Genomic DNA, 26202 nt, shown 5'->3' on the forward strand with positions numbered 1-26202 from the left:
GTCATAAAGATGCATGTCCACTTGAAGCCCGAGCTAAATTTGTATGGTGTCAAATTCCATCTGGGCTAGTTCAAACCCCAAGCCTGGAATTGATCCGGCATCCCTTTATTTCGAGGGAGACCACGCTGTAGACAGGGCCGGATTAAGGTGGGTGCTATTGATGCTGCAGCATTAGGCCCATTCCTGAGAAAACAGACTAGAATTTTCCGAAAGCTGAACAGTTTTCTTTTGCTATATTAACCTGAAAATAAATCTTAGAATGAAATTTGGAGCCCCAATTTCGGACGCCTAGACACAGCGTTACTTATTATACAGTTACTATTATTCTTTGTGCTGTGACGTAGCCATAACGTCGTTGTGTTTATTGTTCACCGAAGATTTCAAGCATCAGGCCCAATTTCGTCTTAATGCGGCCCTGGCTGTAGACCAGTCTCAAATGGCAATGTGACGGGATCATCAGTTTAGGGTAGGAATTATTCAAACCGTAAAATTAAGGGGTCTATATACACAGCCATATAAGGACATCTTATGAGGCAATCCTTGAATTGCAGAAAATATAGTTGTCAATATAGGCAGGGAATTCGAAACTTCATATTTCGTAAATATTTTTTTTTTCAATTGGTATCTCTGCCTCTTGATTATTGCTGTAATATTAGGAGAGTGTTCTTTTTCATATAGTTTCTCTAATTCTAAACCAGGGTTGTTCAAGGTCCAGGAATTTTATATAAATTCAATTCCGGTCCAAGAGAGAAAATCATCAAACGTAAATGGGTTCTGGAACGTAAAGAACCTTTCTATGTTTAAAGTATTCCAATTCTGTCCACGAACTTTTTTTTCCGGATAAAGTTAAATACTGTCCAGGAACCTTTTTTCCGGATAAAGTTAAATACTGTCCAGGAACCTTTTTCTCTGGATCAATGTAAATACCGTCCATAACCTTTTTTCCGGATAAATTTTAATACTGCCCAGGAACCTTATTTTCGAATAAGTTTAAAAACTGTAAGTTCCGTATTGAAATGAAACAATACGCAACTTGGAACTCATTTAGATTGTGCGACGGAACCCAATAGAACCCATTAAACCCCGCGACAGGTTAAGTTTGCAGCAGGTTTTATGTATTAAACCGCGCGAGAACGGTGCTCAGCGTCTCCCGTGCGAGTCTTGCCTCGACCGCCGAGCTGTTCATATCACAGACATTGAGAAAATCGGCAGTATTGCAGCGGAACTATATTCTGCGCGCACGTTTGGGTCTACATGGGAGAAAAGTTGCTGCAAACTTAACTTGTCGCGGGGATTAGAATTTATGGGTTCCTTGTCCTTTAACAATCCTATTCTAAACACTAATCATTTTTCATTTGTTGTATTGTGTACTGTTTTGCATGTACACAATACAACAGGCGAAAGAATGCCATGTGAATGTCGTTTAACCTTCATCTTTTAGTGAGTTTTTTAAAAACAATGTGTGTGTTACTTCTTTGTAGCAGTTACGTGTATTCATTTTTTCTCTCCAGCCTACTATACAAACTAATCCCCCCACGTGATATCTGGAAGTTAGCGCGAACATTAATATTCTTAGTACGCATAAGTATGCATAGCGCAACAGTGGCTAATGGAAGTAGAGGGATGAGAGAGGGGTGAGATGGGTTAAATTCCACCATGTAATTTTCCTCTTGTACGCAAAATGACCGTGCCAAGCCATGCATCCTACACGGGGATTGCTAATTGTGCATTATTGCCGTTAATCTAGCTGTTGTGTTGAAAACAAATTAACTTTTTAGCGTTCTCCATTTTTTTCTCCACAGTAAATTCTACATTTGATCAATCCCTTAATATTTATGGTCCCACACAGTAAACACCCCACAAGTTTTATGAGACCGGGGCTAATCCATTGCGCACCTTTTACTGGAATGAGCTCACTGCAACAATCTATTTTATTCTGAACCTTCAGAGGTAAATACGTGTACGTATAAAAAACGTAGCATATCAGTTAAACCACATTTTACTCGCAATAAGGTTAAAAAGAACCTCCATTCGACAAGAAAAGCTAAGCGAAATGCGATACGACTTTTAATCCCCATTAAAATAATTGAGTTAGCAAGATACTGTTGTGAATGCAAATAAAGTTTGATGCCATCACGGGTCGCTAACTAATATCGGATTAATCCATTCGTGATACAAACAAGCTTGGTAGGTAATAGGTGGGGAAGGGGAAGGGAACATTTTTCACGTTAATGACTTCACCTGAATCGTTGCATGTCCGTAATGGTTGTTTTATTGCTGTGTCGGTTTCGAATCTCTAACTGGCCGTAAAACAATATTTCCAATGTCTTTGTAAAAGCTGCAAAATAGTAGTTCGTAGTGTGACGACATGGAACAATGGCATTGGTACTGGAGAAAAGGAAGTTTCTATTCTTAGAGTATTGCCCCCGTTGCTTAAACGTACTTTATTATTATTATTATTTTTTTGCGTTGCGTTTACAGTTTGTACAGATGCAAATTGGCCGTTGCTATTCAGATCCATTTTAAGTCTTGTACGTTTTCAAGGAATGTTTAGTTGTCGTTAGAAGTGGAAAAATAGATAAAGATATGCAGAATTCGAATATATGTCATTTGAAATTAATCATCTGAACATTTCGTCGCCATTTTGAATAGCGCAATCGGAACTTTACATCACAAGTCGGTTCCTATGCATCTAACGAAAAAAAAAATGTAGAGATCGAATTTAGGGTGTAACATTTTCTATGTGGACTTATATTTATCGATTTTAGTTTGTCTTTCTGATGATATTGAATATTGTTTTCCCCATTTTTGCAGAGGGGAGGAAAAGAAACAACTTGGCAGGCTGTGACCCACAAAGGGTTGTTGAGCCTCAGAGTTTAGTTCGAACATGAATACTTAGGTGACATTAGGTGGTCTTGAATGCATTAAACCTATAGTCTTCAAAGTTGAAAACTTAGGCGCCAAATTATACCTCAGTTAATGGAGAAAATACAAATATACGGAAGACAAACATTATTTTTCACTTTGGTGGTGATTAAAAATTACATATAAACATTAATAGCATTTGCAGTTTTATCATAAATCCGTAGCGGTTGTAAATCACATTGTCACAACACCTGCCTCAATTCCCCACTCTTAATGTTCACAAAAATTAGCAATACAGTCTCATTTGATTGTTATAATGGTGTGGATTTTTAAAACTGCAATATATTTTAATCGCTGGGTAACCGCATTCACTGTGTTTGGCAAGTGAATTTTGTTGTATAAATATATAAGTGAAACGTGAGTGGGAATTTGAAACGAATATTACTCTTTTTAGGAAATAACATATTTGAACCATTTTCCGTATTTCAGCATACTTTGCTACATATTCATGTACACGTTTCGAAAGTTTTTAGTTGCAAAAAAGCCCGGCAAAACAAGAAACCTGTAGAGCGAGAAATTAGTGAACCGCTATGTCGAACAGCTGTCTAGTCGCCAAACGTTTTTAAGTCTCTTCTTGCGTAGGTGACGGTGTGAAAATTTTTCATAGCCACCATCCAAAATTGTAGTCTCATTTTGCGACCGCTATTTTTTTATATAGGGGGAGTTTTAGAAGATATGTGCAGTGCATACAATCTTTCGGTGAACGTGGTACAATGCAATGGAAACCATGCAAAGTGTCAGTTCATCAAAGAGCTTCTACAAGGATATGTTAATTTGTTTGATAAAAAATGTTTCTATTAGATGCCGTTGCATATTATCATACGCTTTGAGTGTTGGTAGTGAAATTCACCCTGCAATAGACCCAAGAATAGAATATGCATATCAATAGTTCCTCCTTTCTAATTATTTCAACACTGTTTGTTCATGGATGATCGTGTTATCCTCTTTTGTTTGTGCAGGGGCTGCGGGTTCAATTTACACAGGGCTGTATGTTCCGCTTCACCCCATTTAGTGAGATATTGAGTTGGACGCGGACGTGATTAATTTAACTGAAGTAGTATATCCGATCAAACAGAATGAGAAAAGTCGAAAAAAACGGCGGATAATCTTGTTACTCTTTTTTTGGTCTGCCCGCCACTGTTGCATTTGTTGGAGAACTCTCTCTGGGTTGAATTAGCAAAAATTGATTAACTGTGTAGTTGTCTTCCTCGTTGTAGATGGTGAGTAGTTGAGCGAGTTGCGTGGGCAATGGGCTGGGTCAACAAGAAGAAAAAACGTTCTCGCTATATACGAGGAAGGATAAATAACTAAAGTGGCAAGTCCATTTACTTATGTAGCTTTATATATTGATGGGTGTTACTAAAGTAGACCGGGAAACTTGCACAAGGTATCGTTTGTGTTAGATAATATGTTCGGTCAAACGCATGCTGCCAGTCCATGTTGACGTATTGCGTGTTTTTTCCATAGCCAACCTGCTTTTTAAGCGAACCAAAAAGATAGTAATTGCCGAGTACATGTCGAGTCTGTGAAGCGGGTGTTTTGCGTAGTGTGAGGCCTGACATTATCTTGCAGTAAGATGACCTTGTTGCACCGATCCTTTCCCTCAGCTCCACACACCTCCACAATTGACGATAAATTTCAGCAAATGCTGAAAATGTTGACCTCACCCTGCCATTCATCAGTCAAGGATATAGTTCTTGCTTCCAATTAAGTTTGTTGAAGTTTGCGTGTCAATTTGTATTTCATAGCGCCATTATTATTATTATTATTTTCTTTTTTATTCTTCAAGTAAACGGCATATACGATGACATAATGTACCAATCAAAGTTACGATTCCTGGTGGGAGCACATTGCACAATGGTTCGGATCCCATTTTATAGCTCCGATGTGCTTACCTGACCATGAAATGGACTTAAAACTTATTGTCTATTGAAGTAACAGAAAACAAGTACAAAGTTGTGTTAAGCAATTGTTAACTGTTGTCTTCCAATATGGCTCAAGTGGTTGGTTTTGCATATGTTGTGTTACATTGTGAAGATAGTTTTCTATACGCAATATGTTTAATCTGTTTCTCTCTCTCTTCCAGTCCTTGGCAGGCACGGTGGATGTGCCGGCAGCACACTTCGAACCGCAGGTAGCGATGATTTGCGATTCGAAGACTCCATATCACAATCAACATATGACCGAGTCCGGGCATTGGTTAAGCGATATCGATAATAAGGCCACATGTTTGAAGGACAAATTGGAGATACTTGAGTACTGCAAGAAGGTAAGTTTTCGTACTCCTTTATTAATGAATTTCACGATTAATTTGTAATGTCATTCTGTCCGGAACTAATGGTTTTCAAAGCAATTTGAACATTCTTTAAGATACGTGATACAAGATATAAATTGTTGATAACTGAAGAAACTACCCTGGTTTCGGTACAGGGGACAGTTTTTCAGACCTGTTTGAAAGGTCAGAGGCAACAGATTGGGCATTAGTAAGTGAACATTAAAATAAGTGTACATTTACTTACTATTACTATCGTAACGGTGCAGGGATAGGATCCATGCACTCGAGAGGGTTAAATGAAATATATAGTACACTCTAATTTAGCAAATTTATTATCAGTAAGAAATTTAATGCTAAAGTGTTCAAGAATACTAGAGGATAAGAGATTTTGTAAATAGTAGCAAGTAATGAGGAAAATCCTTGAAATCCTTTGAAATCAGGATAGGCAAGGGATGTAAACTAACGAAAATAAACGACAATAAAAATATAATTGTACTACTTGTATTTTAGGCATTTATTAAATTAGATCTCCTGCCGGACTTTATTTTGCTATTGGCCATGTCATCTTTAATAATTAAGTTCTAGTTTTTCATTAATTCCAGTGTGTAGAATATCAGCATACGTAGTGGAGAGTATTGCTCGCCGACTTCCTTGAAATTTAATATCTCTGATGATCATTACATATGAGATAGACTGCGTGCAATATCTGCCAACAGTGATTGAGATTCTTATGTATGCAGCGTGTTTAGCTGAAAATATAAATTAATGTACATTGATATTTGCAAAGAGTTGTCTGCAACATGTTCTAGAGTGCAGCTCCGAAAGTAATAAGAGATAAAATTCAAACGTGCACTTGTTCAATGCTGAGAAATGAATTTTTAGTCAATTGCGAGGGGTACAAAGCTTTTTTCCTCCAAGTTTGCTGGCATTGTTCCAAACCCGTTGCGATAAATCCTAACGCTTTTGAAATAATTTAATACCACATATGTGCTGCTGTCAGACGACGTGGAGTGTTAAATCCGATCATGTGATTTGACTTGCATAACAGCAGAGATGGTTTGGAGCACGAGTTGACGGGACAGAATTCTGTTTTTGTCATCTGCCAGAGATATTGCTAATACGTCAGCTTTGTCAAACGGTCTCTCCTTGTGCCGGTAAAATTGCATTTGCGTAGTAGCTGGCTGATACGTCTGATCCATAGAGCAGTACCATAACTTGTCTTCTTCCTTACATCATTGCGAACTGTTGTATTGTACATCATAGTTTAGCATTCAATGTGGTCAGTATTGTCTCATCAATATGATGCCGGTTACTTTGTACCGGTATCTGTGGCATGAGTGCGAATCAGTTGAGAAGATGGAAAGGTGTTTTTAATTTGTGCTCTATTATTAGTTATATTGTTATTATTATATTGTTAGTTATTCCCTTACAGGTCGATAATGCTGTATGCATTACAAAGTTTCAAAATTAATGAGACACGTGATTTGAATGACGTGGATTTATCCTTGACTCTTGCTGGTAGAATACATGTTCCCTTTTGAATTATTTTGAGGCCGGTTCTGTGGCCGAGTGTGGTAAGTGGTCTACATTCGATCTTGCCACCGAAGTTTCCGGGTTCAAATCCCAGCGTGGGCATGGGTGTCTTTGTGAGTGTCCCCCTCATCAGTTTCATTATATCATCACTCATCATCGCCGTGATTAGCCAAAAGTGGCTGAAAAGATGCATTTTTAATGCTCTTCATGCGGTTGGTTCTTTTTGAGAGTTCAACGAATCCACTCGCAGCCGGCCTCAGTGGCGGAGTGGTCAGCACACCACGCTATCGCGCCAGAGGTCCCGGGTTCGAATCCCGGCCTTGGTGTTCTTTGTGTTATATCATCCTCATCTTCGCGCTTACCCAAGAGTAGCAGAAATTCGAAGTAAAATAATCCCTGTCAATCAATCCAGGTTAGGCAGCAAAATATCTCCAGGGACCTGCTGTATAATTGCAATTTAATGAAACTGAATGGCACGTCATGTAAATATTGCAATTACATGCACGCAAATGTGTTTTTTTTTTTCAATTGGAAACCGAAACTGGAAAATAGGTGTTTGTACTATTGTCGTGAATTTTCAATTCTTAATGCCAATAGAGCTTTCTGTTATTTATTGTAAGAGGGCCTCCCCGATGACGTAGTGGTAACATCATCTTATAATAAAGGGGCACCGAGTTCGATACCCGGTGGAGGGACATAGTGGTTCGGATCCCTCTTTAAACTGTAGGCCCAGTCCCGATTAGCCTATCTTAAACTATGGGTGAATATTACGAACTATTCATGCTAACGGAGCCTCCCTATTCTGCATAAAGTGGACTTAAAACAAAAGGAAACTTAAACTTATTTAGTGTAAGAGAAGCTCATCAAATTCAGTTACTTTCGTCCAGCCAAGTTTGACTTAGTAAAATTTCAGTGACCTCTCCACACATCTTGTGACGTCACATTGGTCCAGACTCTGGCATGTGCCACCAAGACCTTGCATTGGAGAACACAGCCAAAGCCGTCCCGAGTACAGAGATAATTTTTACTACGGAATATCTCCCGGTCAAATTACGGCGTCCTTCGCGTCACCGCCAGAAGCGACGACCATCAATAGAATCCCCCGGTGCTCATTCTCCGACACTGGAAGATTGTCTTTGGTGCGCATAGAGAAGGGTTGCTCGGTCATTTCATTGCGTGGTCCTCCACCCGGGCGGACCGCATCATCCGCACATAAATATCCTCGTTCTCTTTGGGTTCAACCGACAAAGCCAACCCCAGGCTCGAAAGCGCTATTTTGTTACTAGCCTCCCCCCCATCGTGGGGTCCGTTGTTTTAACGCTGGCATAAATCACCAACGAACAGACCTAGGCTCTGCTGCATGTCATTGTACCCTTGTCCCGTGACAAAGAATCCTCTGGACCGTCGGAATCGTTAAGGCCACATGCCACACACACAACACGAAGGAAATGGAATGAGGTAATTTATCGGCGTTTTTAAATTATGCTCGGATCTTTGCACATCCCTTCTCTGACTACAGTGGAAGCAAGGAGGATGGAAATTCATATTTCTACGCGTGCTGTGTCGTTATCGTAAGCCTTTAAATTATTTAAATAGGAATTTATCTTGATGCATTTAACTACCTGGCGCGCATGTCTTCGTTTTCTCCTTCAGTGTATACAGACAAGAACAATGATTGCCGAGTGATGGTTCTGATATGGACGTTAACTGCTTCCACATAACTTAGTTTAAAAGAATTTTAAGAAGGGCCAAACGATAAGTAAATATACATACGTTTACATGAATCTATTGAATCAGGGGCAAACATTATCCTAACATCTGAAGAAAACATTTTATGAAACCACGTAATCCATCACACTTCTAGTAACAGGTGAAAACCACTCGCAGGCCACACTAGCTGTTTTAAGGGGGAGGGAGTAGTGTGTCAATTGACAGTTGTCTTTTTTATTTTCTCAACTGCCACGTGGGTCAATCCATATGAAGTCATACAACATGGTTGCTTGACCATTTTTAAAAAACTTTATTTTTTGTGTGGTGTGAGCCTCATATGTTGACAGTTCAGAACCACTGTTATTTTATTTTTACTATCACCGATTTGAAGATGGCGGGCATTCTTTTATCATGGCGCGCGTCATTTTCTCCATTCGTAAGCATCAGCGGCAACTTTTTTATCTCAAGTCTGGTAAGTCCTACGACAATTAGACAAAATCTGTGATGTTAAGCACATTATAGGCTACAATTATATTTCTGTGTAATTTTCTAAATATTATTTCTTCATAATGAATTTTAAGGTCAAAATTGTGTTTTTTAATCGCTCAAAATGACATTTTGGGACATTTTTTTTGGGGGTGAAGTCAGTTTGTTTGACACTTGAAATTTTTTGTGCAAGTACCTGTGTACCAATAGAGTATGTCAAAATTATTTGAAGCTTGAGACTTTAATATTTCTTTTTCTACAGGGTCATAAACATGCACTTTTTTGTTAAAAAATTCCAAGTTCAGGGTTAAATATCTCTGGTGGGCAGTTGTTTAAAAATCTGAAATTTGTACACAATACAGTACTCCATGATAAGTAACTTCAGTAAAAATTTTGAGTTTGAGATTTAATTGGTTTAAGAGATACAAAACTCGTGAAAAATTCAATATTTTTTATTAAATATGGTATGCCTAATTTCATTTTTTATTAACATTTTATGTTAAAATTTTGCAAATTGTAATTTGGAATGTCAATGAACAACATTTCAATCCTGAAATGGATCTACAATAAAGTATATATACGAGGGCGTGCTGAAAAGTAAAGCATGTTATGTTTTTTATTTTCTTTGTTACTTTGTAAACGCATTTTGGATTTTGAGCAACCATACTTTGCACTTATAAGATTTTCCAGCTTCTCCATTGAAGGTTTCAAACTTCTACCGCCAGGGTGTGCTGAAGTATTGCAAGGAAAATGGCAGCATGTAACCATGCAATGTCGGTGGACTGCCTGAAGTAGCGTGCCGTGATCGAGTTTCTAACCACAGAAAATGTGCTACAAATTGACATTCATCTGAGACTGAGGGCATTTTATGGGGATGAATGTATAGACATCAGTACTGTGCGATCTTGAGTTTATCATGCTCTTAAAGAAAAACCCCAGCTGAAGAAATCTCAGCTATCTGAGAGAATGGAGTGAAAGGCGGCGAACTGCAACTGATGGAGGTCATCGGAATCGTGTTCAGCTTGGGGTGGAAATTACGGAGGAAGAAAGGTGCAGTCTTTTCTTAATACAGAACAATAATACCCCACTTCTTTTGTACCGCCGACAATTGATAGCCATGCAAACATTATTTAGGAAAAATGTTCTCTCATTGTGCATGTTTATGACCCTGTAGAAAAAGAAATATTAAAGTCTCAAGCTTCAAATAGTTTTGACATACTCTATTGGTACACAGGTACTTGCACAAAAAAATTCTAGTGTCAAACAAACTGACTTCACCCCCCCCAAAAAATGTCCCAAAATGTCATTTTGAGCGATTAAAATACACAATTTTGACCTTAAAATTTATTATGAAGGAATAATACTTAGAAAATAACACAGAAATATAATTGTAGCTTATAATGTGCTTAACATCACAGATTTTGTCTAATTGTCGTAGGACTTACCAGAGTTGAGATAAAAAAGTTGCCGCTGATGCTTACGAATGGAGAAAATGACGCGCGCCATGATAAAAGAATGCCCGCCATCTTCAAATCGGTGATAGTAAAAATAAAAGAAAACAGTGGTTCTGAACTGTCAACATATGAGGTTCACCCCACACAAAAAATAAACTTTTTTAAAAATGGTCAAGCAACCATGTTGTATGAGTTCATATGGATTGACCCACGTAGATAATTTGTACGTAAGAATCGATCAACTTGCGTCCCCTCGAAAATAAACTTGGTGCGCTATGAAACAACGTGATATATTTACGGTATTATGCAGAGTACATATTTAAAACGTAGTTAACAAAGTAGATAAGTTTAATTTCATTATCATGAGCTGGAAAGAATATAGTTTTATGCAGCTGAAGGATACTAATATCATCTGTTTGAATTAAATTTAACCAACTATTTGAGAATTTGTAAGACAAAGTTAGTTTGTAGTCCGTGACTGTTTGTTGTACATTGCTTTTTGTTGTTTATTGTAAATATATAATTAAGTACAATATGAATTATGTTTTGACCAGACGCTGAAACTCGTGTGTTACGTAACTGGTATATATTGGAATTCAATAACTCAGTGCGCGCGCGCATGACAATCCCGATTTCCGTCAACAGTTCTCTGAAATGCTGCAAGAAAGCCAGCCGTATGCATATTTTATTAACCCCCTTCCATTTGAAAACTTGGGTAACTTAGTGGACTAATTGAAGTTCAATGTTTACCCTAGATAGGGTGGTTTGAAACCTCGCCAGCACACCACTAAGGAATGACTCTTTCTGTACCTTCCAGTCATCAGTGCAGTTGCAATCTTTGGTACGCGTGGTACTGTGTTCTTTATGCAGTTGTTCCTGTGCCTGGGTGTGACAGAGCCCACCAGACTAATCATGGTACTGGATTTTCACCGGAACCAAAGTTACGTTAATGAATTTTCAAAATTTACAAATTTAACAGTTCTGTTTGATGATAAGGGGTCTTAGTTTTTGCCTCCGTAAGTTAGGTACAAATATCAACACAATTTGTACTATATCTGTGAAAATGAGTGTGTTTCTTATGTACCAAAATGTTTGAGATAGTCTACAAAGGCTATTTTCTACGCACACTGAATTAATCAAATTATGTAAAGAGTGAAATAAAAAAAGTATCTCTAGGGTATCTCGCACTCCACAAGACTAATGCATCGTTAGATCATAGCGAATACAAAGTAGGAATCCGCGTAGTTTCCAGATGTCACTATCTGAGACAAGAATCTTCTCCCAAAAGTCGGAACTTTGCCTTGGCCGTTACAAGACGTTTCCTTTTAAAGAAAAAGACATTCAGAAGCGGCGCCTCTGGTTCTCCTTTCCGCAGAATTTGCCACGAACCTTGTGGCTAAAGTGCCGTTGATATCGTCCATCGTCATACAGATTGGGACGTCCAGACTCTCAGGATTCCTCCAGTGAATCCAATTTCCGGTCTCCTCCTGCTAAACCTTCGTTCCAGGAGATTCTCTTCCCTCGTTTCTATTCAGCGCACCACCGCCGCATTGGACGAAAGGGGTTGCATTAAGTAGGGGGGTGTCCCATTTTCCATTTCTTGTTCTCGTACTGGAAACCATTCTTCAATGTCTCTTTTGTTTTAATGGTGCGTTCGTTTCGCTATACTGACAACCAGTACGACCAGATTAAGTTAAGAATTGCAGTAACTTAAGTAACACCGTGAACTAAACAGACCGATGTTGTAACAACTAATTATATATAATTGTGTGGACCCCCACACATTCTCGATCGCTACCATTTTGGAGGTGATGTGATCAGCACCACGCTACGCTATAGCCCGTGGAGGTGCACATTGTTTCGGATCCCACTTTAAACTGCAGGCTTGGGGCCTATTAGCCTTACAGTGCATAAAGTTGAGTTATGAAGTAAATCAAACTAAAATTAACATATATCGAAATTTGTATATCCAAAATGCCTAAAATACTATAAACACTAAAGTTGCTGACCAAGGCAGTTTATTAAGATTTAAAAACACTTTTCATGTAACGTTTCTACCCTCTCAGGGTCTTCCTCAGACTGAGAACTCTTGGGAAGACCCTGATAGAGGGTAGAAACGTTACATTAAAAGTGTTTTTAAATCTTAATAAACTGCCTTGGTCAGCAACTTTAGTATTTTTAATATGGAAACAAAGCTTAATTATATTACTAAAATACTAAAAAAGTAATAAATATGAATGTGATATGTCCGTAATTCCTCTTTTTATAGTGTTCAAATTTCAGATTGGGTGTATTTTCTGTAGACCCATTACTAATGAGTATTTTCCTCTGAGCCTCTGTCGGTGTTGCTTGTCCTTGAAAGTAGCGAAAGGTGATTGGCATCATCACAGATTATATACTCCAGAAGTCGACTATATATGAAAGTCATTGCCATATGTCCATGGTTGTCTTGTGAAGGGTGGTCTTCTAAATTCATATTGGATGTATGTACTGACGCAGATCTTGCTCTCAGGCTAGATAATTTGTACTATTTATCCTGGAAGGTAACATAAAGCAGGGTGGCTACTCACCGGGAATTCTGCGTGAATTTTTTGTGAATTTTTCTCCGTAGACACGTAAAAAATTCAACTTTTATTAATCCAAATCCAATTGAATTTATACATATTTATAAATCTCCTGAGGTAAGTATTTCACAATATAGCTTTTACTTTTATCAAGGAAGGAGGAAAAAAGCTGCGTGGAAAATAGAACAGAATTCTTGCAATTCCTTTACTTTGTTAGTGTCATTTGCAGAACAATCTATCTTCACAGTTGGAAGATTATTGCGAGATACGATATCTCGAAGTTGATTAGGTAAATTTGAATGTGAAATTCTTATACAATTAACAATTTTTCGTAGATTAGTATATCCCGTAACATTTGTGACTTCCTTAAACTAAATATTTTAAATATCAATACTGTTTAATTGAATTAGAATTTTGAATACGTTGGAAACACACTGACCCTTTATATTGTTAATATATTTGTGTGTGTATGTGTGTGGTTAGTGAGAGGCGGTAATACGTAATGTTCAAATGGAGAAAACTTCTACTTGCACCCTTGAATTTTTCGAAAGTTCGCCTTGAAAACCGGAAATTATATTTGAATTTTCCCATGGTCCTAGAGTAGCCAGCCATCTTGATAAAGTCAGATATGTAATCAAAGTGTTAAAAACTTACATTTGGATTTATGTGTATCACGTGATTTACGCGATAATCAGTATTATGCGAAAAGGTTTATCCAGAATTTGCAATTTGAGGACCTTAAGAAAGATTTTAGGTAGGGACCGATGCCGATATTCTCACCGGTTCCCACCGATATCGATAGCTTAAAATTGTAATCCATTAAATTTGTTCAAAATATTGATCAATGTTTGTGTGTAAGTATATTAAACTCCAATTACATGTCAATTTACGAAGAATTTTGCTTTAAAATATTCAATAATTGCATCAGGGTTTTAAAACTGCATGTTATGTAATCACAAAATCCAGTTTTATCACGCAAAATTGGTTAAAATAAGAATATAGCTGAATTTTGCATAATTTCCAGGATAATTAGACTCCGCGAAAGTGCCGAGCCCCTGCAAGACCAAAATTCCGGAAAAGTATCGGCTGGTATTGGTACATACATTCCGACAGATACTTTCCCGATACCGATACTACTGGTATCGACCAAATCCCACGTATCAGTATCGGCATAGCCATAAATTTAGGAGATTGAAATCTAAATTTAGTATCAAAATGACTATAAATTAGGTTTCGTGAAAAAAATTGTGTGCGCTTAAATCCCTGATCAAAATTTAGCGCCTGAACTTCCATACCTGCCTATCCTGTCGTGCGTGACAATCTCAGCGAGAACGAAACTGTGCACCGGCTACTTGCAGGAGTCTTGGTTTTTAAAAGTGTTTGTCAGAACGTTACCACTTGGAGATCCAACGAACCCAGCAAGCAAAAGAGGGAGATGTCGGCATGCTGGTCCCCATTGAGACCCACCGAAGCTGAATAAACCGAGCGGAAAGATCTCTCGGCAGTTCATATCGGAGAAGGCCGGAATTTCTGCAGACGCCAGCAGAGTGCTCTCTCTTGCTGTCTCGGCCGGGAGCTGACAATGAAGCCAATCTCCATTTGAACAGGGCCTGTTCATTAGCGGATCCCTCTCTGCGCTCGTTCTCAAGTAACTGTTTCAACGATGCGTACACATCTCGAGCGAAAGTGCGCTACCCACTACACGCGAAGGAGTTCTCCAGCGGCTTCAGTAAAGAAAACACTCTGAGGTTCTCCGTATCCAATCCGCAGTCGCTGGAAGTGTTGCATCAACTCCATTGCCCGAAACATTCATACATAGTGGAGAACTGATTTAGTGAACAAAGGCTAAAATCTCTACGTGATGGAAAAAGCTCTAAATGAACTACTTTTTCTTTTAATGAACGTAAAATTTCATGCCTGTAACTGCCAATTTAATTTTCACACAGTACTTAACCACCACCACTAGTTAAAAATATCGTGCTGAGTAGAAATAACCTTCGCCATATAAGTCTCCCTTGGCGGAGTGGTTAGCACAGCGAGATACGACACCAGGGGTCCTGGGTTCGAATCCCGATCTGGGCATGGGCGTTCTTTGTGAGTGTTGCTTCATCAGTTTCATCCTCGATCCCGGGTTCAATATCTGGTGGAGGCACATTGTGCAGTGGTTTGGATCCCACTTTAAACTGTAGGTTCAGACCCGATTAGTCTTCCTGTGCATAAAGTGGACTTAAACAACAAATCAAACCAACATCATTCATCCTCATCTTCGCGATTAGCCAAAATAGGCAGAAATGCGAAGTAAAATAAACCAAATCAATGAAATTAGTAAAACCAAATTAATGTTGCTTCTTATTTGGTGTTCCTAGCATTTAGTAACGGAAATAGGACAGGGTCTTGTCTGCCAGAGTTCTTGAAAGAAAGTAACGAGGATGGTTTAAATTGAAAAAGTTTTATCACGAAAGAGTTCCGAACACTAACTGCGTTTGGTCCAGCCTCTTACTTTCACCGCTTCAGTGATAGCCCGACATTTCCTGTGCCAATAGGCAACTAGATAAATGTCGTCTGCTAGACAGAGTTTGCAGTTCCCTTTCAGACGGAATAAAGAAAACAACTTGGTTGCCACAACAGAAAATCAGTACTGGTGTGGAAAAGTGAAATATCCTTGTTTGGAAAGGAATTCGATCAACAGGAGCAGTTTCCCTTGCTGGTAGTTATCCAGAAGACATGAAGCCAAATGTGACACCCGTGGACTTCTTCCAGTTATGGAAATTCCCGTCGTGCAGAATCTTGCGTGTACAGCAGGAGCGTTCGGAGATCGATTGAAGGACCGACACTTCTTGGAGCGTCCGATTTCCGCCCACCGGATGAAACTTTAATGGCCGGGGCGGGATTTCCTCGAGGGCGGCGGGAGAAAGAAGAGACGCCCGGAGAGGGCAGCAGAGCCGCCCTGAATTGCGTCCCCCTGTTTCCAGATTCTCATTTACCGAGGTCCCCTTTCAGTTCGAATATTGATCGAGCCATGATGAAATACGCGGTCGTCCCCGGACGCAAAAACCCAGACTGGAAAAACACGAACTCCGAGAGGAGGAACGGACCGCTGGCGTTTTAATAATGCATCCTTAGCGTGAAACTGTGAGTTCGCTAAATACATCTTCTACTCAACTCCTATTGGGTTCTGGAACTTGTGAACGCGTGATTTTTCAGGAAGACAAATTGCATGCATAAAAGGGGGGGGGGGGGCTTCTTTTCACGCTTCTGGCATTCGCAACTCATTTGATCAGTTTATTATGATAAAGATAAATGGTGACAGAAGTATTACGTTCTCAAATACATTGCGATAAATATTACATTCTCTCGTGCTCATTCTCTTAAGATGTGTCCGGTAACTACAGGGGATTTATATTGTTTGGTACAATAAGGCGCCTTACTGACAAATATACGTCTGGTTTGTTGCAACATAAATAAATTCAGCTGTAAAATCTAAGGATACAGACTACATCTTATCATTTAAAAAACAAACACCATTCTTTGTGGTAAATAGCCGAGACTGTGTGGAACTAAAACTCACCCAAGAACAGAAGACAGTACAACATAATAAAAGATGGAGTTTGAAGACGAGCCCCTCCAGCTCGCAATGATGCAGTTTGAATTATGATGAACATGGACAAAAATTGGCGTTCCTTCCTTTACAAAAGAATTCCTTGCATTCCAATTCTAGGAATAATTTTAAGCATTCATATTCCTTGTGGTTCAATACAGGTGAGGGAAGCCATTGATAGGTCACTCAACTAAAGGCCACAAGGTTTGACCTGATAGAGAGCTTTAGACCAAAGTGTGTTTGGTTATAGGTCAATACGATGTTTTCTTAACAAAACAACAAATGATCGGGCAAACGAGTTTGCAATCCGTTAGGAGGGTGTGAAGAGATATTGAAATTGAAAGCAGAGTCGCACAAGGCCATTGTGGAGAGTATTACTTCTTGCGAGTAAGCAGAATATTCTAGGAATAAATGTCCACAGATTACTTTTATACTGACTGGCCCGTTGTCATGATTACTATAGTACACTCCTCACAAAAAGTTTGGAATATTGTTATATTAGGCACAAGAAATTTTGAATATTATTATCTTTGGCAATAGGTGATAGGCACGGTGACATATGTCGGTGAAAAGACGAGAAATTTCCACCAGACAGATACCATGTGTTGTTGAATTCCAAGGCATTATTAACCATTTTCTAATATATCAATATTGTAAACTTTTTGTGAAGAGTGAATATCGTCAAACATTGGTCAGCATTTTGCAAGAAGCGTGTTACAACAAGTGTCATCATTTTAAACAACCAGCAGTCGCACAACAGCATAGAAACTTTTTTGCTTCTAACGTCCAGAAAAATCTCAAACACAGCTTGAATACTAAGTTCATTTTCACATCTCTCTTAATTTCAAATAGCAGTATATTTGATGGGAAATCAAATTTTGAAAAATTATTTTTATTTATGTGGATGATGATTTCATCAAAAAGAAAAATATCTTATTAATGTAATCTTAACATGGTGTGAGTTAATTGGAAATATATTCTCATTCACTAGTAACCATGGGAAAATATTGTCGGTATAGCGAGGAGAAGGAGTGATACACAACAAGACCAAGATAAGGAGCTGTTCACAGACACGAGGAAAGGGGAAGCGAGAGGAGATAACAAATGATTATTCACTTTAGTTAGCGAGTTTGCCGGGACATTCTTATTTTTGTCACGCTGTAAGGAGTTCTGAAAGTAGTAATCATGACGGCAACAGGACTACAGAGAACATTATTTGAACCATCAGTTCCATAATTTACAGCACACATTTGTTAGATCTCATTCCTTCCTTTTCCAAGCATATAATGCATGCGCCCCAATAAATCTTAGGACAACTGCAACAAAGTTCAACTTATAGTTAAGTTCTTCTATGTCTGCAAGTTAAGTTTACCGAATAGAACTTCGAGGAACTTCAGATATTGTTGAAAGCTTTTTACCAGTATTCTTTATTACGCTACCCCAGGTTTGCCAAAAGATAATAAACACACACGTTGGAAATCTTCACGCGTTACGGCAGAACGGACAGATGAGGAGGGGACAAGGAACATGAAAGGTTACGAATCGCTGTTCGCAACAACAAAACAAGCGAAAGTAGCTGTGCAGGCGCTTTCAAGAAAGTACCTTTACGGTGGCGATAAAGCATTTTTACAAAAACGTTACGATAGTATTAAGTCGAGAGTGCATCTTATAAGCCAAGCTTACACCGAAGAATAAGAAGAAGATAAAGTTTTTAACTCCATTGACTTTAGCCATTCACCCTTCGTGGTTCATAAACTCAGTTTCCTGCATTGTCTGTGGAATTGGACCCCAGCTGAATTGCATGAATTTATTTGCTAACTTTACTGCGTTCAAATTCCGTGCAGAAACATCTAATCGTTCATGTTGGAATTCTGGCAGGGTGTCTGCCTTTCATTCTCTTGCACCGTGCGAATATTTGGGATTTTGACCCTGTAAATTTACAAGTTTCTAGAAGTAATGTCGCCATTTGCAAGCTTGCAAATCTGATATCCTTGATTTTTTATGCAACTGCCAGTTAGGCCGTTGTGTTAGAATTCAAGAGAATCTTACTTTACTTTCGGTTTTAGATATTTGTGATAGAAAATAGGTTTACGATGCCACGACACTATGACAGCAAACCACGCGAAGATTCGCTTGAATGCCATAGAATTGATTTTTTTAAAGCATTTTTTTTCTTCAGAATTTTGAATATCGTAGCGCTTTCTCAAAGACGAGGAATTTTCGAAAGCGGATTTCCTGGTGCAAGCCAAAGGCTCAGCTATTTCTGTCTTATTTTGTACATACAGCAGAAAATTCATATTACGGAACTATGACAATAAAGCACTTCTGTCAACAGATACAATATAGCCATAGTGAAGAAATTGAAGACTGAATTGTGTCATAAAATACGTGGTTGTCCAAACACTTGTGGTTGAAAATAGGGCTACGGTGCTGCGAAATTGTTATACATTTCTAGCGAACCACACGAAGATTCATTTGTATGCTCTAGAAATAATTCCAAACTTTTGTAATTTTTCAGAATTTGGAATATCATACGGTGTTTCGAAATTAGGAGGATTTTTGAAAATGACTGTTGGCACAGTGCTGCCTTAAAATTTAGCTGAATATGTTTGATTAATAGCAATAACTATCAAACTATCATCGTACCAGTCTCCATGGCGGGATGTTTACCACAACGCTACGTCACCAGGAGTCCCAAGTTCGAATCCCAGCCTGGGCAGGCATACATGTTCTTTGCGAGTGCCATTTCAATTTAATCTTATCACTTATCCTCATCTTCGCGATTAGCCTAAAGTGGCAGAAAAGCAAAGTAAAATAAACCAAAGCAGTCAGTCAATGAAAATTACCTTTCTTCGTTTGAGGGCACATTTTTAAATGTAGAACCTTATTCTATGGCTTCTGCACCCCTTCCAGTCCGAATATTGGCAACAGGCCTGTCACTCTTTAACTGTGGGTTGCTACTAAACCCGGTACAGAGCGGTTACACGCGAATTCCTCCAGTTCTTCTTAATCCTAACGTTACTGCCGTCATGCTTACAGCGCCTTGTCTGTTCCGCAGTCTAAACTGCTTACACCGCAGCGGCCGTCGGCTGTCATGTTCCGAAGCGAGAATCAAGATATTCTTTTGTTTCATGAGCGGCTGTGCTGGCATTCGGGAAATTTTGTTAACAAATGTTCACTCGCTGTTCCTCCAGCGTGGTGATATTCACTCGGCCTTTCAAAGCCGTGACATATTGCCGGAATGATTTGATATGACGTGCTTCTCTCGGCCTATTCAATAAGTTAACATGGCCGAGGTTGGCTTCTGGAGAGCGGGTAATTAATGGCAACTTCTTTCGCGTTTCATCTGCTGAGATGACAAGATGATGGAGGGAATGTTGCCTTTTTTGTGCAGAATGAGTAATGACAGCAGGTACCAGCTTTGATGCGTAGGGATTGTATCCTTAAATGAATCATCAATTACAATTGCGTTTTTTTTATGGCAGGATGAGCGTGGATATGTTTGTCCAACGGTGGTTAGCCGTCGCATGATGCGTGGGATGTTCAGAATAATTCGTGAGGCAGAGTACATCTCTGAAAACTGCGAAACACAATCTCTGATTTCAAAACTCCTAATTTGGAATTATTAGTTTAACTAGGAGTGTATTTCGGAGGAATTTAATATCTAGTTGTATATATTTATTGTGAATACGAGATCAAGCTACCAGTACAAAAGCTGCGCACAAGATCAAATGCGATGTATAATATGGCATTTCGGTGCTAAAATGGTGAATATAATCTTAAATTTGATTTAAAAACAATACTTATTACAGAAAATACACATTTCTTTTAATAACATATGTATGTAGTCACAATATCAAGTTTATTCCTGTGTAAATGAGTGCAAATTTGCTTCTCAAATTTTTACAGCAGAATTAATCAATTTTCCGCGATTTTGCATAGCTCACATGATTATTCAGACTTCAGAAAGGTGTTGTGTCAGTAAATAATATTAAACTGCATGTTCAGCCCTGAACAGCGCTTATAAAAAAAAGGTAAAGTGCTCCCCTGTGCATAGCACCACGCCATGAAGGCATATAGGGGTGTGGGGTTAACGCCACACACTTTCTTGATCCGGTCATGAGTGGGGGTGATGTGATCAGCATCACGCCCCTGACCGCCTTTACCCCCCAGGGTTTCCCCTAGGTACCCATGTTATTAGACGCTGGGTGGGCGCCGGGGCCGCTTCCAACGTTAGAAAAGTTCCCGGATTTGAACCGGCCGTGGATCGAACCCGGGACCTTTAGCATGGTAGTCAGACGCGTTACTGAACAGCGCTTGTATTATTTTACATGGCTTACCTTCCACATTTGACTAATCGCAGGATGATGATATTTATGGGAGGGTCAGGGCAGGAGTGCAAGCATTAAACCCCTCGGTAGCTAGATCGTGAATCTATTCTTTGCTCACGGTATACAGTATCCGTGCAAAGAAAACAGTTGATTTAAGCTTTGACAAACTTTAGTATAAAGCTTTGCATTTTTTATTATGCCTAGACTGTGCTGAAGCTGGGTGTCCATCGTAGGTTTGATCCCCACCATCGGCAATACTCGCTTGAAGACGAGAGTAGATGTGCCATTGGGAGCACCGGACGATGGATGTCAAATCAACATTGCATGCTATTAAAGAACCATTGAAACATTCAGTCAAATAAAATTGGGTGTACTTTTGTTCGTAGCTTCTGGTTAGATGGATCAGACTTGGTAAAAAGTACTTTCAGTACCTAATAAAAACGTGACCTAACCTTTTTGGAACCACTTCCGGAAGTTAGTCAATAAAATAATTGATTTGCTTGCAAAATGGTTCGTTTACGGAAATTTCGCTTGTCTGCACAGCCATGGTCTCAGTCTACTTTACTAACCAAATCAACCTACCAGCACTTTCTACCGTCGTCATAGCTGTAAGGCGAGCTTCCGTTCTCCGCTTTTTATCTGCGATCCCTGGACATTGCTTTTGGGGTATTGGGCGTCCGTGGTCCTCGGCAAATTACAGGAGCTTAGCAGCTTCCTCGCTCTGTCGATAGCCCGGAAGCCCGCGTTAAGACCAGACATTAGAGAGATTTGTCAGGTTTTACGGTGGCAAAACCGCCGTGAACATCTGACAATGTGTGCGCCAAGTTCTCTGGAGCTTAGGCGGGAGTTGGCTGAGGAAAACACGTTTTATGGTAAAACTGGGCTTGCTATATGTTCTTGATTCCCAGGGACACTCGCCTGGATTAGTAGCCATGTTCCTGGTCCAGATTTGTTCCAGAGATGTCTCAGATTTGGTTTTCGCGTTTCGTTGCGATCAGCGTTCCTTGTTCCTGCACAGCCAAGTCTGTAGGGACGTTACAACGCACAAGTACCCGTGTAACATTTTTTATTTATTTCGGATAATTTTTACCAACATTTTTACCCTTTTCTCTCTTTTAAGAGTGTTTTCTACCGCCTAGATCTTAGCTCTTAGTCCACTTGCATGAATTCACCCTGGAAAACATCTTTTTTAAAACTACCAATCAGGGCGTCACCTTCTGCTGGCCCCCGCTCCTTTCAATAAACTTTAGTTTACGATTATAGTTAAGAATTCCAAGATATACGTACTGAGAACACTTACACTGAATTTTGAGTGGATCAGAATACTTTTTCATTACTTCACTGTTTCCATTATGAGGCATCTATATTTTAATAACTTTGGGAAATTTTATCGCATGTTTATGCACTAGTTTGTAAATTTTATTACACATGTACACTTTCCAGCAGCGAATCGAATCCGGTATCTCTTGATGAAATGGCAACATTAACACGACACTCGAGTCGTCACCACTCACGATATGAAGAGAAATATGCAGTGTTGTCGATACGAATGCATACCTAATGTTTCAAAATGGCACAGTGTACTACACAACATCGAATTCCCTATCTTTTTCGCAGCCCGTCACACTGTGTACTCATACAATCTTTCACGTATTTCGGTTTCCCCATCTCCTTTCCATAATGAACTTTGGGGAGCTTTTAATCCCGAAAAAACTGCTCTCCGCCAGTTGCGTATGCTAATTTACTCTTATTAAATACAAGCCAACAAATGATGCATGTAAGTGCTGGGAATGTAAAATGAGTTTTAAAATAGCTTTGAAAATAGCCTATATCATGTTTGTAAAATCGGAAGTAAACTTTTTTTTTTTATTTACAAAAATTACACGAAAGAAGATAACACGTATAGCTTAGATGAGACAATAATCATATTATTTTATCGCAAGTTATCTTGGACGATGAGAATGGATGAGTGATGAAACGGTTGAAAGATTGCGTGTTAATCGGATAACTAGGGCCGGCATCCCCCTTCCTTTACTGTAGTCTTGCGTCAATTACCTACCCGTATGATTGCACGCTAATATAACACCGATTGTGACGAACGTGTAGTCAGCCATGCTCATTTTGGTACGAACTCAAGTGAATAATAATTTATATTATACTGTGTGTGTATTCTGTTAAATAACTTCCGAATTTGAGAGAATTTCTTTTCTTCATAACTTGCAAACTACTTGCAAGGATTTGTGTTTAAGTTCAATATGGCGGCTAATGCATCCCATGAAAATTGGGGTTCCGGGTGTTTTGAGATCTACACTAACCTGAGACGAAAGGGCATGTTGGTTGCCAGAATTCTAATATTTCTCAGCTCTTCAATCCCATTCATTTTCTGCTCCTCTGTGTCTAGTACGAGAATCAGTAGACTAGTAGGGCCTCCCCGATGTCGTACTGCTAAAGTCGTCGCCTTGTAATCAAAGGGTTCCGGGTTCGATACCAGGTGGAGGCACATAGTGGTTCGGATCCCAGTTTAAACTGTAGATACAGTCCCGATTAACATTTCTTTGCATAAAGAAGACTTAAATACAAACTCAAGCAATCAGTAGACTAGTGGGAAAAACTCGCATGTTCCAGCAAGATGTACCGAACTAACAGCGGGAACCACTCCTTTAGAGTTATACATATATCTTAGATCAGTGGTAACTATGAGATTAGATAGTGAACTAACAAGATATAAATATGAAACAAAAACGAAATAATATTCATACTAGTTTATTGTTCTCTCGATTACATCCAAGCACCGCAGAATTCGCATCGTGTTAGGACAGCTACATTGCTCAAATCTACAATCATGTTTCTTGAATTTTACCTATTATTAGCCATTATTGAATTAGACAGGTGCTAGCATGTACTGCCACATGCCTTGCAGTAGGTACGAAATTACTTCCATCTTGTTCTGATGGAAATTCAAACCAGGTATTTTGCTGCTGTTTCTAACTGCCCAGCTTTGTCATCGTTGAAAAACCAACTTGAATATAATGCTGAAAATTATTTTTGAAAAATGGTATACCTGCAATTATATTCAAATACCTTCAGCCAAAGAGCAATGGAAGGCACCAAACAAACCTAACAACTATAATTAAACCCATTTTACTACACGAGACGCACCCGACCATTAAGAATGATGTTATTGTCTTGGGTAAGTCATGGTGCTTGGTTTCACATGAAACTCGGACAGGCGTACAAGTGTACTGAAGAAAGAAACAGCATAAAATTGACTCGGATAAAAAAAAGTGAAGCATTCTAATGAGAAAATAATTTATTTTATGAATGTTAATTATATAATTGTGCTTAGTTCGAAGACAATGATTCCAACAATAAGGGCCCAGCTGAAAAGAAGCAGGTGAATGCTGAGACTAAATGGCATTGGTAACAAAAAATACGACAGGCTTCAGATATAGATAAGGGGCATGTTAGTGAACACCTGTTTGCACAATCGTAAATCTTTTGGATGCTTCTGTAGTTAATATATACAGGCGGCATTGTGTCCGACCCCGTGGTATGGCAGTTAGCGTAATGCTGTGTGGAGCCAGAGATCCAGAATTTTGATGTCTGTTTAATCACCTTCATCATCGCTATCAGAGCATATTAAATAACATTTATACACTAAAGGAGAAATATAGCTTATGCACCATTGAGACGGATTTTTAAAAATCTAGACGAGATCAGGAGTAGAGTCTTCCAAGACTTGATGAAACGAGAATCTCTGTTTCGTACAAGAATTTTGTAGTGTGTATGAATTGAAAATTTTACTTACGGGCACGCGGCACAGTCTCCGCCCGGCTTTTCCCCCAGAATCAGTGTTGCCAACTTAGCTCTCTTGGAGCCAGATCTGGCTCTTTCGTGCGCTCGTTTGCCTGTGAACTGGGGCGCCCGTCCCCGTGCCTCACTACGATACCATCACTGGTTCCGGCCCACATAGACCAACTTTTGCCATGATTATACATTTTGCATGTGACGTGATATTGTTATATTGGTTGCGTCGCCCCATCCCCTCTTATATCCGCGCAGTGGCAGCGTCGTCGCCTTGTAATCAAGGGATCCCGGGCTCGATACCCGGTGGAGGCACAAGTGGTTCGGATCCCACTTTAAACTGTAGGTCCAGTCCCAATTAGCCTTACTGTGCATAAAGTGGACTTAAAACAACAAATCAACCAACCTCTTATATCCCCAGCTACTTTCTTTTATAGCACCGTGTTGACGGGAAATTGGCTTAATATTGTTATCAGGGAATAGTTTATTTTCGATTTCGTACGACCATGAATGAGATGGGTGATGCAGCCGGATTTAGATAGTGAAAACTAAGAATAAATTGTCATCAATTTAGAGTTAACGGTATTAGCAGCGCCCCACCCCTTTGACAACTAACATTAATCTAGGAAGCACTTCGTAAATCTAGCTCCTTGAAAGTCAGTTTTAATTCAATTTAAGGTGAAATTTAGCTCTCTTGTGCGCACCAGGTTTGGAAACACTGCCTGGAGGCAAGGAGAAATGTATTGGGGAGTATTTTTTTTATTTTTTATCTTGGGAATATCAAACTTCCGATGGAATAGAAAATGATATCAACGGGAAGAGGGCAGTTTGAAGAAGCGATTGCCCAGCAGAAATGTCGAAACTCCCGTTTGATTAGCCGTAATTTGATGTTTATTCCCCATAAGGATTACATGGGATTCCGAAAATTCTTATTCGTCATATTTTTTACAGGTCGTATCTAGCTTAATAATCAACTTTGAAAAACGCTTCGACCTGCCACATGTGTAGAAATTCATACTCTGTTGTACCCCCACGTTTTTCTTCACTAGTATTGCCCATTCCGACGATATTCAAATAGCCTAAATGCACACATGGTGCGTAACTGTATCTCCTCGCCTTAAACCAAGATTACTTTGCCTTATTCAGGCATACCAAGCGGATCCGCCTGTTTATTTATAGATATCCCATGCATTTCGTTTAGAGTAATTGCAGAGTTAGTGGTACCTGCGAACCTGTGCAGCTTGATTGCATACATTCACGATAAAATTACTTTCTCGTGTCATTGAAACGAGCACCCAAACAGAAGATAAAAACGTTATCAAGAAAGTTGCTTGGCTTGATGGCCTCTGTACGTAAAAGTTTGGTTAAAAGTTTGGGCGATGAGACGCTGTATCGAGATTTGCCTTCGAGAACGAAACTGACCCTTACACAAGAGACGAGACGAGGTCTGCTAAGTCCACTTTCATTTGAATAATATCCCTAATTCTAAGCTTAATTTAATATACACACTTTGTTTTCTTGC

The 26202-nt window shown here is 39.2% G+C and overlaps 1 protein-coding gene across 1 annotated transcript in view; it reads left to right on the forward strand.

The window, feature by feature from the left end:
• Appl (amyloid-beta-like protein) overlaps window positions 1-26202 on the forward strand; it is a 289430-nt gene that overhangs the window by 91118 nt on the left and 172110 nt on the right. The window contains exon 2 of the mRNA XM_083114100.1: window positions 5012-5194. Coding sequence (XP_082970226.1) covers window positions 5012-5194 — 183 coding nt within the window. The remainder of the gene's footprint in view (window positions 1-5011; window positions 5195-26202) is intronic.

Source organism: Lepisma saccharinum, chromosome 28 (assembly GCF_977018435.1).
Source record: "Lepisma saccharinum chromosome 28, izLepSacc3.1, whole genome shotgun sequence".
Classification (NCBI taxonomy): domain Eukaryota; kingdom Metazoa; phylum Arthropoda; class Insecta; order Zygentoma; family Lepismatidae; genus Lepisma; species Lepisma saccharinum.